General features: G+C 41.1%; 1 protein-coding gene across 1 annotated transcript; it reads right to left on the bottom strand.

Moving 5' to 3' along the window:
- Positions 1-7,692: 7,692 nt before the first annotated feature.
- On the bottom strand, positions 7,693-12,052 carry Shisa2 (shisa family member 2). The gene is made up of 2 exons (XM_033759862.1): positions 12,043-12,052; positions 7,693-9,826 (listed from the first exon to the last, which is right to left on the bottom strand). Exons 1-2 carry the CDS (start codon positions 12,050-12,052, stop codon positions 9,237-9,239), a joined length of 600 nt encoding a protein of 199 aa, XP_033615753.1. The 3' UTR covers positions 7,693-9,236.
- Between the last annotated feature and the right edge of the window lie 783 nt (positions 12,053-12,835).

Consider the following 12,835-nt stretch of genomic DNA (forward strand, 5'->3'; position numbering starts at 1 on the left):
CAAATATAAGAATGAAGGAGATATTTAAAGCTCTCTCCTTCAAAAAAAAATACATCAGTCAGTTTTGTTGATGGTTCTTCATTGGCTCCAGGAGGTTAGTTATCTGTCTCAGGATAGCCTAGGGGGACATTATTAACTCATATCAGCAATGTTTCCACTTGAAAGGGCAAGGAAGGCAAAAGGGTTTCCAGCAGGTCATAGAAGTGAGCCTTAAAGACTCCATAGTGACACTGTTCAAGATTCTTAAAAGGAACGGACTGGCGATACTCGACTTGGTATATATCTTTCATTTATTCATTTTTTTCTCAGCATCCCAAACTGTCCAGCCGTCCACTTTTCCATGCCCACCGCCCCCCCCATGGATATGAATGATTTCTTCAGTGGAAACAAAGGAGTATGAAATCAGCATAAGTCTAGGTGGCCAGAAGCTAAAAAAAACAGGTGAGAGACAAGAGGGTCATGTTCACCCATTACTTCATCCCAAGTGTGATCCTCCATTGTCAGCCTAGGGCAAACATCTCTACACAGCCAAGAGAGAGAAGACAAAAGGGTGATTCTTCTTACATCCAGGCAGGCTCATTCTCCGGTGTCAGTCTCTCTCCTAGCAGCCTCCAGATATAGTTAGTACCTACTCTACTTTTCCTCACAGGCATCAGACCAAGAAAAACATGCTCAAAAGATTAGCCCACAGGCCTTTTTCTTCTGACCTGGCTAAAGAAAGAAAAGGGACCTGTTTGTTTTAAAAGTCAGAAACAAAGTGTCAGGTGGCTGTGATTTATGGCAGAAATAAGAAGAAAGTTGAAATAATAGCACTATCCAAATAACCCTGCCCAGGAAACTTAGGGGTCAAGAGAGCTTATCAAGACCTTAGTATAGGTAAGCTCCTCCATGTGGAAGGGAAAAGCCGGAAGGCAGAAAGACAAAGAGCAGACTATCAGCCTACTTGCCAAGGGAATGGATCCAGCAGTGTTCCTAGATATAACTGGGTATACAGTTGCAGGTGTAACAGAAAAAGAAAACTTGTCCAGTTGTCTTTCCTAAAGGTCCCTGCACCATACCTTATAAATATGTATTATTTTATGTGTTTTTTTTAAAAAGCCCCTTAGGATGGTGTGAGGGGGCTCTTGCCTGAAATGTACAAAGCCCTGGGTTTGATCCCTAGTAACACACACACACACACACACACACACACACACACACACACACACACACGTACACCGATACTCATTTGACTCATTTGGTTTTTCACCAAAACATAAATATAAGGATGAAAACTGCTCTCCTCTCCTGCTTCCTCTCCCATGTTGCCAGCGATGGCCAAGTCCAGAGATGGGCCAGGTTGCTTCCATGTGGGCCTCATTCTCCAGGGAAATCCAGGCAGCTACAGCAGCGCTGCCAGCTGCAGAGTGAGCCCATCATTCCTGCGTACCCGCGTGTCACTGCATTGCTGTGTTCGAACGCAGTGTCTTTGTGGAGTCTTTCTCATGCAAGGAGAGCCATGTGCTCTCCTGTCTCTTGTCACATCTGTGCTAGGATTGCTTAAAAATTGTTTGTGATGGGGAGGTTTCAGTCTGGTTATGAAGAGAGAACAGGCTGCAGGGGCATACTTAATTGGCTCCCAGCAGAGCAGTAAGTGCTTCCAAGGCCAGTGGGGTTTTTGGTTCCCTCCCTCCAGAAGTGTAACCATTTTCCTGACCTATTAATGTCCTCTGGTTGTTAACTTAGGCAGCACATAGAAGTGGAGCTGCGTTCCCTCCTGGAGTGAATACAAATGAAGGGCATCTCCTTGTATGTTTAAAGGTGTTTGGAGAATTTAGTGATTTGTAGCTTTGATCAGTCTTGTCAACTGGTATATGTCTGCACAAACCTGTTTCAAATAAATCTTTTATTAAGGTAAATGATTGGACTGTGTTTTATTTTGGAATTTCTTTTTCCACTAATAAGTAGTTACTGCCATCAGGACTTGGGACTGTCACACAGAGTTTTGTCTTTTTTCTTTTTTTTTAAAAGACTCCATGAAACTCCAGAGCAATGGGCCAGGCAGCACTGGGCACTGGTAGAGATCTGATTTGCAGGTGAACTGGAGCTCTATACTCCTGGGCCAGGACTGTCCATGAGAAGAGGGTCCAGGAGGTCACACTGAGTTTGGCTTTGCCCAATCAGAGAAAAGGATTGTGTGCAGACTTTCTTCCCTCCGTCCCTTCCCTCCTCCTGACTCATCTCAGTGTCTGTGTGGACTGAGATGGGCAGTACAGATTCCTTCACCGAGCTTGGAAGTATGACACAGTTATTTTATCCTCTTTCTTCAGTGCTAGTTACTGCACCCAGGACTTTGCACAGAGTAGGCCTGTGACATCCTAGCCTTAAATTATTAAAAAAAGAAGTGATATCTCTGTCTACTTTCTATAAATACAGATTGAACATCCCTAATCCAAAAATCCAAACTGTTCCAAAATCCAAAACTTTTTCAGTGCCAACATGATGCCACAAATAGAAAATTCCACACTGTGAAACTGTATTTCATGCATGAAGTTAGTAAAATATTGTATAAAACTATCCTTAGGAATAAGTATAAATGTATTTGGTATTTAGACTTGGGTCCCATCACCAAATAACTCATTGTGCACAAAGTTCTCAAAATCTGAAAAGATCTAAAATGTGATATACTTCTGGTCCCAAGCATTTCAGATAAGGAATATTCAACCTATATTACCAAAGGAGTCAATTTCATTCACCTATTAAAGAAATGAGTATCAAATACATATAGTCCAAACCAGGTGTGGCACTGCATGCCTATAATCTCAGTATTCTGGGAGGCTGAGGCAGGAGGATGGCAAGTTTGAGCCCACCCTGGGCAACTTGGCAAACTGGGAAGACTTCATCTCAAAATTAAATTTTAAAGGATGGGGAGCAGGGGTTGCTTTGGTTCAATCCCCAGTACCAAAATATAAAAAAATAAATGAAAAGCAAAGCATATCTAGTCCAGCTCACAACATTAAGCTTTCATATATTAAAAGTGGGCTAAGGGTCAGGGATTTAGCTTAGTGGTTCTGCCATCTGCCTCAAAAGCACAAGGTCCCAAGTTCAAGCCCCAGTATCAAAAATAAAAAAGGCTACATGTCCAAAAACATTGAAGATTGGCCTTGATATTGTCTTCAGCCACAATTAACTGTCCTTGACTTGAGATTCCCAAGTGATAAGGTATGTTTTGTTTATTTGTCTTGTATTTTGTTTTTGTGGTACAGAGGATTGGACCTACGGCTTTTGCAATGAATTGCGCCCCGCCCCTAGTGCTTTTTCGTATGTTGTATTTTTTGAGACAGGTTAGCCCCATGTTGTCCAAGCTGGGCTCAAGATTGCTAGCCTCCTGCCTCAGCCTCCCAGAGTGCTACGATTATAGATGTAGGCCCCATACCTGGCTTCAGAGTGATAGTTTTTGTTTTGTTTTATTTTGTTTTTGTACCGGGGATTGAACTCCAGTCCTTGTGCTTGTGAGGCAGGCAGCAGAACCACTAAGCTAAAACCCCAGCTCAGAGTGATAGGTATTTAAAGGCTATGCTCAGAGCCACAGCTGTGACCTGAGCCTTGAATTGGAATGTTCTGTCCAAGTAGTTTCAGTATTATTGTTGTTAGCACCACTTACAAAGTTTAGTCCTACTAGTATTTCTCTAACACTAAAAATCAAACATGTTCTTATTTGAAATTCTAAATTAATTGTAGACAAAAGCTTCCAGATTTTTCCTCAATTTTTCCAACAGTAGCTCTGCATACATTAAACCCTCTATGATTAAAAGCTCTTCTGCTAGGGGAGGTGGTGTAGCTCAGGGGTGGAACCAGTCATGCGCCAGACCCAACACCACAAAGAATTAAAGCTCTTCTGCTGACCTAACCCATCTGCTGACCCAACCCTCTGAGTGGCCCCATTGCTTTTCAAACGTCCTTGAGTGGAGGGAGTGACCAGCATGCCCATCTTGAAAACTTCGGTAATCAAAGAAAGTGCCCTGGCCTATACAATGCCTACTGATACTGGGTGCTATGTTTACATAAATGCAGTATTACTTTAGCCTAGGGGACAGTTCTTTCGAAATTCTTAATATTCTAATTTCCAAATTTTCTAATTTTCTATCCCCACAAATATTAGTGGTGAGCATACTGTAGGCAGGCAGGTACTAGAGGCCAAGGAGTCATTCAGACATGACAAAGTCTTGATTTCTACTGCCAAAGACTATGCATCTATTGGGGATGTACACAGAAGTAGATATGGTATCAGGCCAATTGGTGTAAGGACATGAGCTAGTGCTGTGGGAATGAGAAATAAGGAGGAATAACGTCAAATACTTGTAAAAGAAACAGAGGCAAGACTGACCCCCAACAATGATGCTTCTCACTCCAGTTCTCTGATTTTTCAAGGGTCGGTGGATAACATGGAAACCAAGCACATGAGTCAGTTTTCTGTCACTGTAACAAATACGTGAGGCATCAATTTATAAAGTGGAAATGTCTGTTTTGGTTGGAAGTTTCAGAGGCTTCAGCCCACGTAGTGAGTCCTGTTGATTTTGGGCCTATGATAAAGCAATACATCAGAGCAGGGAGCACATGGCAAAGCCAACCATTCACCTCATCACCTCATGGCACAACACAAGAAACAGGAAGAGGAAGGGCTAGAGGCCCAATATCCCTTTGGAGATCACGTCCTCATCCTCCCACGAGGCCCTACCTTTTAAAGTTTCTACTACCTTGGAATAGCACCAAGCATCTCTTGCTGTTTCAGTTCAAAAATTTATTTAACCAACTTTTTTTTTTAAAGAGGCTTGTAGTTTTGTCAAGGGATCCCCCTGGCTTAGTCTCCCAATTAGCTGAGACTATTGCATGCAGTCACATTTGGTTCAATCCAATTTCTTATACAGATCTCTGTTAAAACAACTGGTGTGATGATAGTCATATTTACTCAGGTAAATGTACCTACATCCTATGACAATTCCACTCCTGAAATCCCACCTGAGAAAACTGAGCACTTACACTCACCAGGAGGCAGGTTAAAAAATGTTCCTGTCAGCACAAAACTGGAAAGAACCCAAGTGCCCTTGAACAGTACAGCAGAAAATTAGTATATATCTTACAATGGGATGCTACATATCAGTAAAAAAAACAAGCTAATGGCCCATCCAGCAATAGCCATAATCTGAAGTGAAAGCCAGACAGGAGTCCACACTGTGTGATTCATTTGTATAAATTTCAAAGCCAGAGGGAACAAATCTATGCACGTGGAGCCCTTACCTTCTTAGGGACCCTTCAACTGGATTTTTCCTATCTCTTCATCTGAGTGATGTTTTATCAAGCTAAACATTATGTTTAGATGTAATGAATTGAGTAGAAAATTTTAAATGTTTCAGTGTTGTTCAAAAAATCAAATTAATTAAAATATATGAATGTTTAATTTTTAAAAATTATGTTGAAATACTCTCCTTCACTCCAACTCTTATCCTGTTATTCTTGCCACTTTCTGAATCAGTTCCAAAAGTCTTTTTTAATCTCTTTGCGAGGTAACATCAAAAGTAGTGTGATGCTGCCAAGTGTCATCCAGTGGAAAGGCAGACTCACAAAAACACCCTGGTGTGTTCTCATCGATTTCATTCATCAGATCTGGTACTGCATAACTTCTGGTGAAAGGTAGTCTTATGTGTGTGCATTCTTCATTCCTCCTGGGAAAATTTGGGCTTCTCCATGTAAACATAAAAATGCTCTAGAAGCCCAAACATGAGGCTTCCCTGTGGCCAAGCCCAGACAGCACTCAGGTCTCCCTGTCCCTTCTCACATATGCCCCAGGAAGTGGCCACTGGTGTGTTTTTAATGCCAGTGCCACCACCCACTCCATTCCTTGAGACTCCTCTGCTCAAGACGGGCACCTTGTGACATCACACAGCTTCCTTGAGGCTTTGATCACTCTCTTACTCAAAAACAGAAATAATCACAACAAGGAAGTGACTACATTTCCTCAAATTCTAGAAGGTTCACTGAGCCTTTACTGCTCAATATTTACTTAGCAATTCGGTTGAGGCTGACAGGAGCCCAGCATACTTGTATTCTGCCCTAATGATTGAAGGAGGGGGCCTAATTTTTCTGTCTGCCCATTGTCATTCTTTTTTTCTCAGATTCCGACATGATCTCCCATGCACAAGCCACACAGACATCTGTCCTGAATACTGCAGTAAGACACATTTTGCATATTTTAATAACACCATTCTGAGAATGCCTTATTCCAAATTCTTTCCCATCTTATCCTTGAATATCATTCAGACTTTCTCTTGAGTTTAGTCCATTTGTAAGCATCTAACCTGGCTGTTATCACTAATTAAGTTCTAACCTTCTTGGCTCTACCACTAAGCTACAGCCCCAGACTGATACTGATAGACTTTAACTTTTTCCTGCATCAGCAGAACTGATGAAAATAGGTAATTTCTACTCTTCAGTAGGCACAAAGAGCTAGTTAGTTTCTTCCTGCTTGCAATCAAAGGCCTCATTTTCTCTCCTAAAAATAGAATCCCCAAGAACCACCATGAACCAACACTAAGGGTTTAAATACTGCAGAAAATGTACAACAGCAAACTACATTTTTTATCTGTAAAGGGTTTTTTTCAATACACTGTAAAATATTTCTGAGTGCTTATTACACCTTACAGGATCACTTTTTGTATTTTACAAGAAAGATATACTTAAACCAGGTATTTGACCTTCTATTATGCCAGATTTCTCCAGTTCTTACCAAAACACAAAAGTTAGCAGTTGTTATGTTTGGAAAAACTGAACAGTATTCAACAAGGGGGAAATTTCGTGCCATTTATTAAAATGCACCTTTACTGTCATTGTAGCACTTTTAATTACCATGTACTAAAAGGAGAAAAACTTAAGACGATTTCAAGCAAGAGAAACAAGCACTCCCTCTGTTTTGAAAAAGCTGCCAAGAACATCAGAGGTGATACCTGCATGGGAAGGAGCTGGTGTGGATGAGGGAACTGCCATTGAGAGCTCATGGTCCAAGTCCGACTCACTTCCAGTGGGTTTTACCCTTTGAAATGGTTGAGGGGAAAAGTTAAAACAATACTTTGTGGTATAGGAAAATTCTGTGGAATTCAAATTTCAGTAAGGTTTGTCAGTAAGGTTTTGCTGAAACTCAGCCTCCCCGCTTTGTTTATGGATCATCTAGTGGCTTTTGTGCTACCCATGAAGCTGAACAACTGCTAAAAGCCCAGTATTTATTTACTCTCTGAGGCTTCATTGCAAAAGATTGCCAAGCCTTATGGTGCATGATTTCTAAGTTCCTTTTTTAAATTCAAAGGTGCTAGGAATTTTACTTCCTTAGGTAAGTAGGACTCCTCCATTAAAACAGTATAGAGAATACATTAGCTTGAAGATATCATGATAGCAAAAGAACTGTCTCTTTTGTGTTGTCAACATTTTCCACAGAATAAATAATACTCACTGACTCAAAGAACACATCTAACTTCCTAGATACTGACCACTTTCTGCAGTGCTGTTTGCTCTAGAGAGCAGTATTTATGATATTTAGTAATTGTGTTCTATTAACAGATTTACTTGACCATCTGAAAAAATTAACAAAAAAACATTTAAAAAAAACTCCCCTAGGAATTCACACCATAAAATATTTATTAAAAAGTAAAATGATTTCCCCTACCTTTGGTTATTAAAACTTTTGATTACCCTCATTCATATCATTTTCCAACAATGGTTTAATATGATTCAGTCATGACAGATGATAGAAGAATAGATGATAGATATAAATGTGTAAAAGACCACACCTTACAATAATTTGTTTTAATTAAATCTTGGTTTTGCTAGCAATTAGAAATTTTCTTGCAAGTATTTAAACATTTCTGTAAGTAAACAATACACAAATAAATTCACTTGGATTTGGTAATTCAGAATATTGGTAATGAATACAGAGCTTGTTAAGGTCAAAAAGGAGAAAAAAGTGAACTGTGGGAGAGGAAAGGCAATATCTCTTTGAAATACTTTTCTCTTGACTTAATAATAGTAACCACTGCCTGAAAAATTAGCCATATTGATGAGAACTTTTTAAAAAAACATAATTTACAAAGTAATTCATGCCTGAGGTTTAAATATCACCCCATGTCTCAGTTTATGGCTGAGGAGCTATACTAAGTATCTTTATAACACATTTCTTTGAACTTTTATACTTAAAACTAAAAAGTGTCTTATCAGATCTAGGTAAAAATACTTTTCTTCATTTATAACTACAGTAATTAACTTCCCTTGGCACTATAATGGACAAGGGATCTGAAAAGCAAACAGAACAAAATGCCAAGTCATACCACATGGCAAAATTAAAGGTAACTCAGCCAGGAGATAGTTTGTGATTTCATTGTAAAAAATCTGATTACTTCTCAGGTGTCACTGTAAAGCCAGAATATTAAGATACCATCAAGTTTCATTACTACACCACCCACTACTTCAAGATTAAAATAATCCCAGAGTCCTGAAATGTCCAGTTTCACTAACTGTATAATTTCTTTCAGCCTCTTTTTAATGTAGAAAATCATTTTGTTATAAGATCTTTACATAAGGTTTTTAAAAAGCACAAAATAACCCCCCCAAAAGCACAAAAATAGACTACATATATCTTTTTACAGCAAAACTAAGATGTGCCTGTGGAATACTGAGATTGATGCCTAATCTCACAGAGTTTGAATAGGTTTCTTTTTATAATAATTGTGTTATTTACCTCTTCCCTTCAACCTTGTATGCTCATTTTTAAAAAGAAAAAGTGGCCCAGGAAAAAGGGAGATGACAGGTATTTCCACTCTTGTATAGTTAAAAACAAACAAACAAAAAAGAAATAATAATGACAATAATTCCTTAATCTATCAGTTTATAAAATTCTGACAACCACATCTCAAGGTGGTCTGGTCCTGGTTTTCAGCTCTTTTTACCTAACAAAGGGCACTTGAGGGCTCAAGCATTTGTCGCCTACTCAATAACAATAGTCAGAGACTCCTACAGATACTGTTTTGCATCATGAATCAGTGATACACTGAATGAAACATACCCAGAAATGCTAATTCAGAGATGTTTTCATACAGTTTAGGGGCACCCAAAAGAATCATGCCATGAATACCAATAGGTACAGAATTCCACCTCAGGAATCCAACCCATTTTCTCTCCAAGTCTTGTGAAGGAAGCAGCCTGTGCCCTGTGAGCTATACCGTCACTGCAGGATACATCTTCTGTTCACTATTGGTGTGTGCGAAGGAGGGCTGGATCTGCCTGAAGCCAGGCTGCAGGCCATCCATGAAAGGGGGCACTGGCGTCATGGGCACAGACTCGTGCTGTACTGTGTATCCTACATAAGGTGGATGGAGGTACTGCCCTTGATGTGGCACAATCTGGGTGGCCTGCTGACAGTTCAGCACGGAGAAATTCGTGGGCATGTTGACATATACGTTGTTCATGGTCCCCTCGGGCAGGCAACAGTTGGTCTGTGACCTTGTTGGGGGCGCCCTGGCCCCCGAGTTGGCACTGGAGCTGGAACTTGCAGCTGTGCTGGACTGGCGGGAAGATGATCCCCGGGAAGTGCTGGCACTGGGGATCATGGGGATGGTCTCCATTAAGCGGTTCCCTCCTGGAGCTCGGCTCTGCTGGGGCTCCTGCTTCGGCCGGAGGCATCTGCAACAACAGGCTGCCACAAGGGACCCCAAGATGATAAAGGCAACAAACACTGAGCCAACGATGAGGAATGGCACGTAGATGGGAACTGGAGAGAAGGCCAGAAACACAACATTATGATTTACTGTAAGAATGCAGAAAAAAGAAAAAGAAAAAAAACAGAAAACAAAAAACAAACAATGACGGGCAGTGGCAATGGATAAAGAAGAATACTGAAACCCAGAATCCCAGGATCAGGCTTGTTCACATTAACAGTGCCTAACCTGTGCTGGGCTTTAATGATTGATTGGGAAAGGGCCAAGACTCTATAGTGTGGCGGATCAGCCCTCAGAAGCTAAGCTGTTAATATTTACCATTATGTTCACCTACTGCAATGACAGAGGCAAATATAAGAGTTCTGGCAAAACATAGAGTTAATGTGTTAAAACTGCTATGGTTCTAACCTTCCTGCAATAACTGAACTGCCCTAGCAGGTAGTTACAGGATCTGTAGAATAACAATGAGTTTAAATCACTTCAGTTTTTTTTTATATAAGTCTTTTACATTCCTTCAAATTTTCTTTTCTAATGGGCAGATAAATCAGTAATTTAACTGAGATTCTGAGATGCTACAATTTCCTAAAAGAGTATAAGGCATAGGAGATCAAGGAAGGAGAAAAAATAAACCCTCCACAAATCTAAAAAGTTGGTACCATAGAATCTGAGAGTAGTGTAGTGGTTTCCAGAGCCTGGGAGAGTAACAGGGAAGTAGAGCTAAGAAGTCACTGGGTACAAAGTTATTGCTAGCTAGGTAGGAGCAATAAGTTCTGGTGTCCAATGGCACAGTGAGGTAAGTAGAGTTAAGAATATACTCACCTTAAAGAAATGATACAAGTTTAAGGTAATAAATATGCTAATTACCCTGCATTGATCAATACCCAATCGATATATTCATCAAACATCACACCATAATTGAATCTGTCATGCTTTCTGGTGTGTTCCGCATTTCCCTGATTTTTTTTCCTTGGTATTAAAAATGGAACCCAGGCTTTGAGTATGCTAAGCAAGCACACAACCACCCTATTTGACTGGCAAGTACATGAGGACAGGACTCATTGGTCCTGCAGGCACAGTGCTAGCACATGGTCAGATGGGACAGCATTTTAGGAAGGAGGCCATCCCCGTCCCCTTGAGCTTAGAGTTGCAGACATTGACTGTCCTCTAGAGCCAGTTGTTTTCTTAATTATGCTCCTTTGACTGACTATGTTCCTGGAGTGTGGGTTTTTAGAATCACAGAGAAATAATGCCTTGTAAGTGAAACATACTTTAGAGGTACATACTTAACCAAAGGTTGGCAGCAGAAGACCATCTAGACTTTCGCTGCTGAACAGAGCCCGTTCTATATATACAGTGCCTGGCTGGGGTAGAACCTGCTGCAGTCTGCAGCACTGCTGGACCCACACCACCCCTATTCTAATTATCCTGTTACTACAGGCTAACTAGGGAGGACTGGAGCCATGGGTGCGAGCTTTTTTCCCTACACATGCTATAAATATTTCTCTCTAAATTAACATATCAGCCCCCAACTTGTAAATAAGAGGTAAACAAATGATAGTAAGAAAAAATGTTTTACCCCTAACACTACAGCAAAAACTAGCTGACAGCAGTCTCAGTCTGCATAATGAGTACAGGGAAGAAATTACTGTTCTCTTTCCAGGATTTTTAATTGGAAGTGTAAATAACTACACAGGAGTAAAGAATGCTGTGCTACTATAAAGCCCCCACCCCCAGCCCACAGGCTTAATTAGGCATGTTGTCCTTCACTGCAAAAGCCATGTGAAAGGATTTTTTAAGGGAAAAGTTTTAAAAGAAGAATGAAGATGGCACCCACGAACAACACAAGCTTCATAAGTGTGCTGCCTACTGATTTGTCCAAAGCCATCCCAACTTTTTAGAGATCGTTAATGAGCCCAACTTAGCAGACACCTTAATGTAGCAGTTTGGGCTCTGGTTGATTTTTCCAGGCTCTATTCAGAGCCCACACATTCTGCAAGGCTGAGTTTGCATCTTAAGATGGTACCTTTACTAAAATTCCAGAGTTCTCCTCTCTCTAGATTCAAAGCAGCCCAGAACAATGGGAGTAGCATGTGAATAAAACGCTTGACTGCATAGAGAATAGCACTGGAAAGTGCTCTCCTATCAGGCCCCAGAGATGGTTCTATAAACAGAAACACAAGATGCCAGTGCTCAAACAGCTCCAAGCCGGGGCTCAAGGCGCTGATAAAAAGTTATCTACCTAACTAACAGTGGCAGAAGAAAGAGGAAATGTCCCCTCTGGGACAGGCTTGCATTTTACCTCTACCTCTCCCCATTCCCTAAACACACACACAGACACACACACAGACACACACACACACACACACACACACACACACACACAAGGTGCAGAAGACTCTCAGTGGATTCAATTTGGAAAGGCTTTGAAGAGTTGGGGAAATATAACCTAGCAATTTTTTTCACAAGTGTATTTTTCAACTGTCGCTTTCACACTTTAAGAAATATGCAATTAAAAAGTCAAAGCCACAGAGAGCAAGGTTGGGCACAGCTCTGAATCATACCTACTAAGCTTAACCTGGTGAGGAGCACAGTCCAAAATCCCTAAGTAGGGAAAGGGGCAACCCACGTGGCCAGGAGGGGTTGAATCCTTAGGGGTTTGGTAAAGTGCATCACAGGAAAAGCCCCTCAAGAGCTGCCTGCCTTCTGCGGAGCATTCAAGGAAGTGTCCGTGCCAGGCTGTCTCAGGATAGGAAGTTAGCCATGTCTTTGGGTATCCTCAAGAAGTTAGGTGGAGGCATGGGACGCAGCAGGGGCAAAGGGCCCTAAACTGAAAGAATCTGGGAGCTTTCTGCGGCCCACACTACCTTAGGTGTGTGATTTTTCTTTCGAAAATCCAAGCTATGCTACACTTTGGCTGTCAGAGGGGGAAACTGCGTCCCAGGGTGGCGAACTGGTACTCCACTTCGCACAAATGAATGGGTGAGAAAGAGTACCGGTTCCACTTCCTGGCTGGAGGCCCTTTCCTGAAATCTCAGTGCTCCTAATTTCCTCTCTCTCTCTCTCTCTCTCTCTCTCTCTCTCTCTCTCTCTCTCTCCAA

The sequence above is a fragment of the Fukomys damarensis genome, unplaced genomic scaffold (genome assembly GCF_012274545.1).
Source record: "Fukomys damarensis isolate Sample0158 unplaced genomic scaffold, DMR_v1.0_HiC HiC_scaffold_38, whole genome shotgun sequence".
NCBI lineage: Eukaryota > Metazoa > Chordata > Mammalia > Rodentia > Bathyergidae > Fukomys > Fukomys damarensis.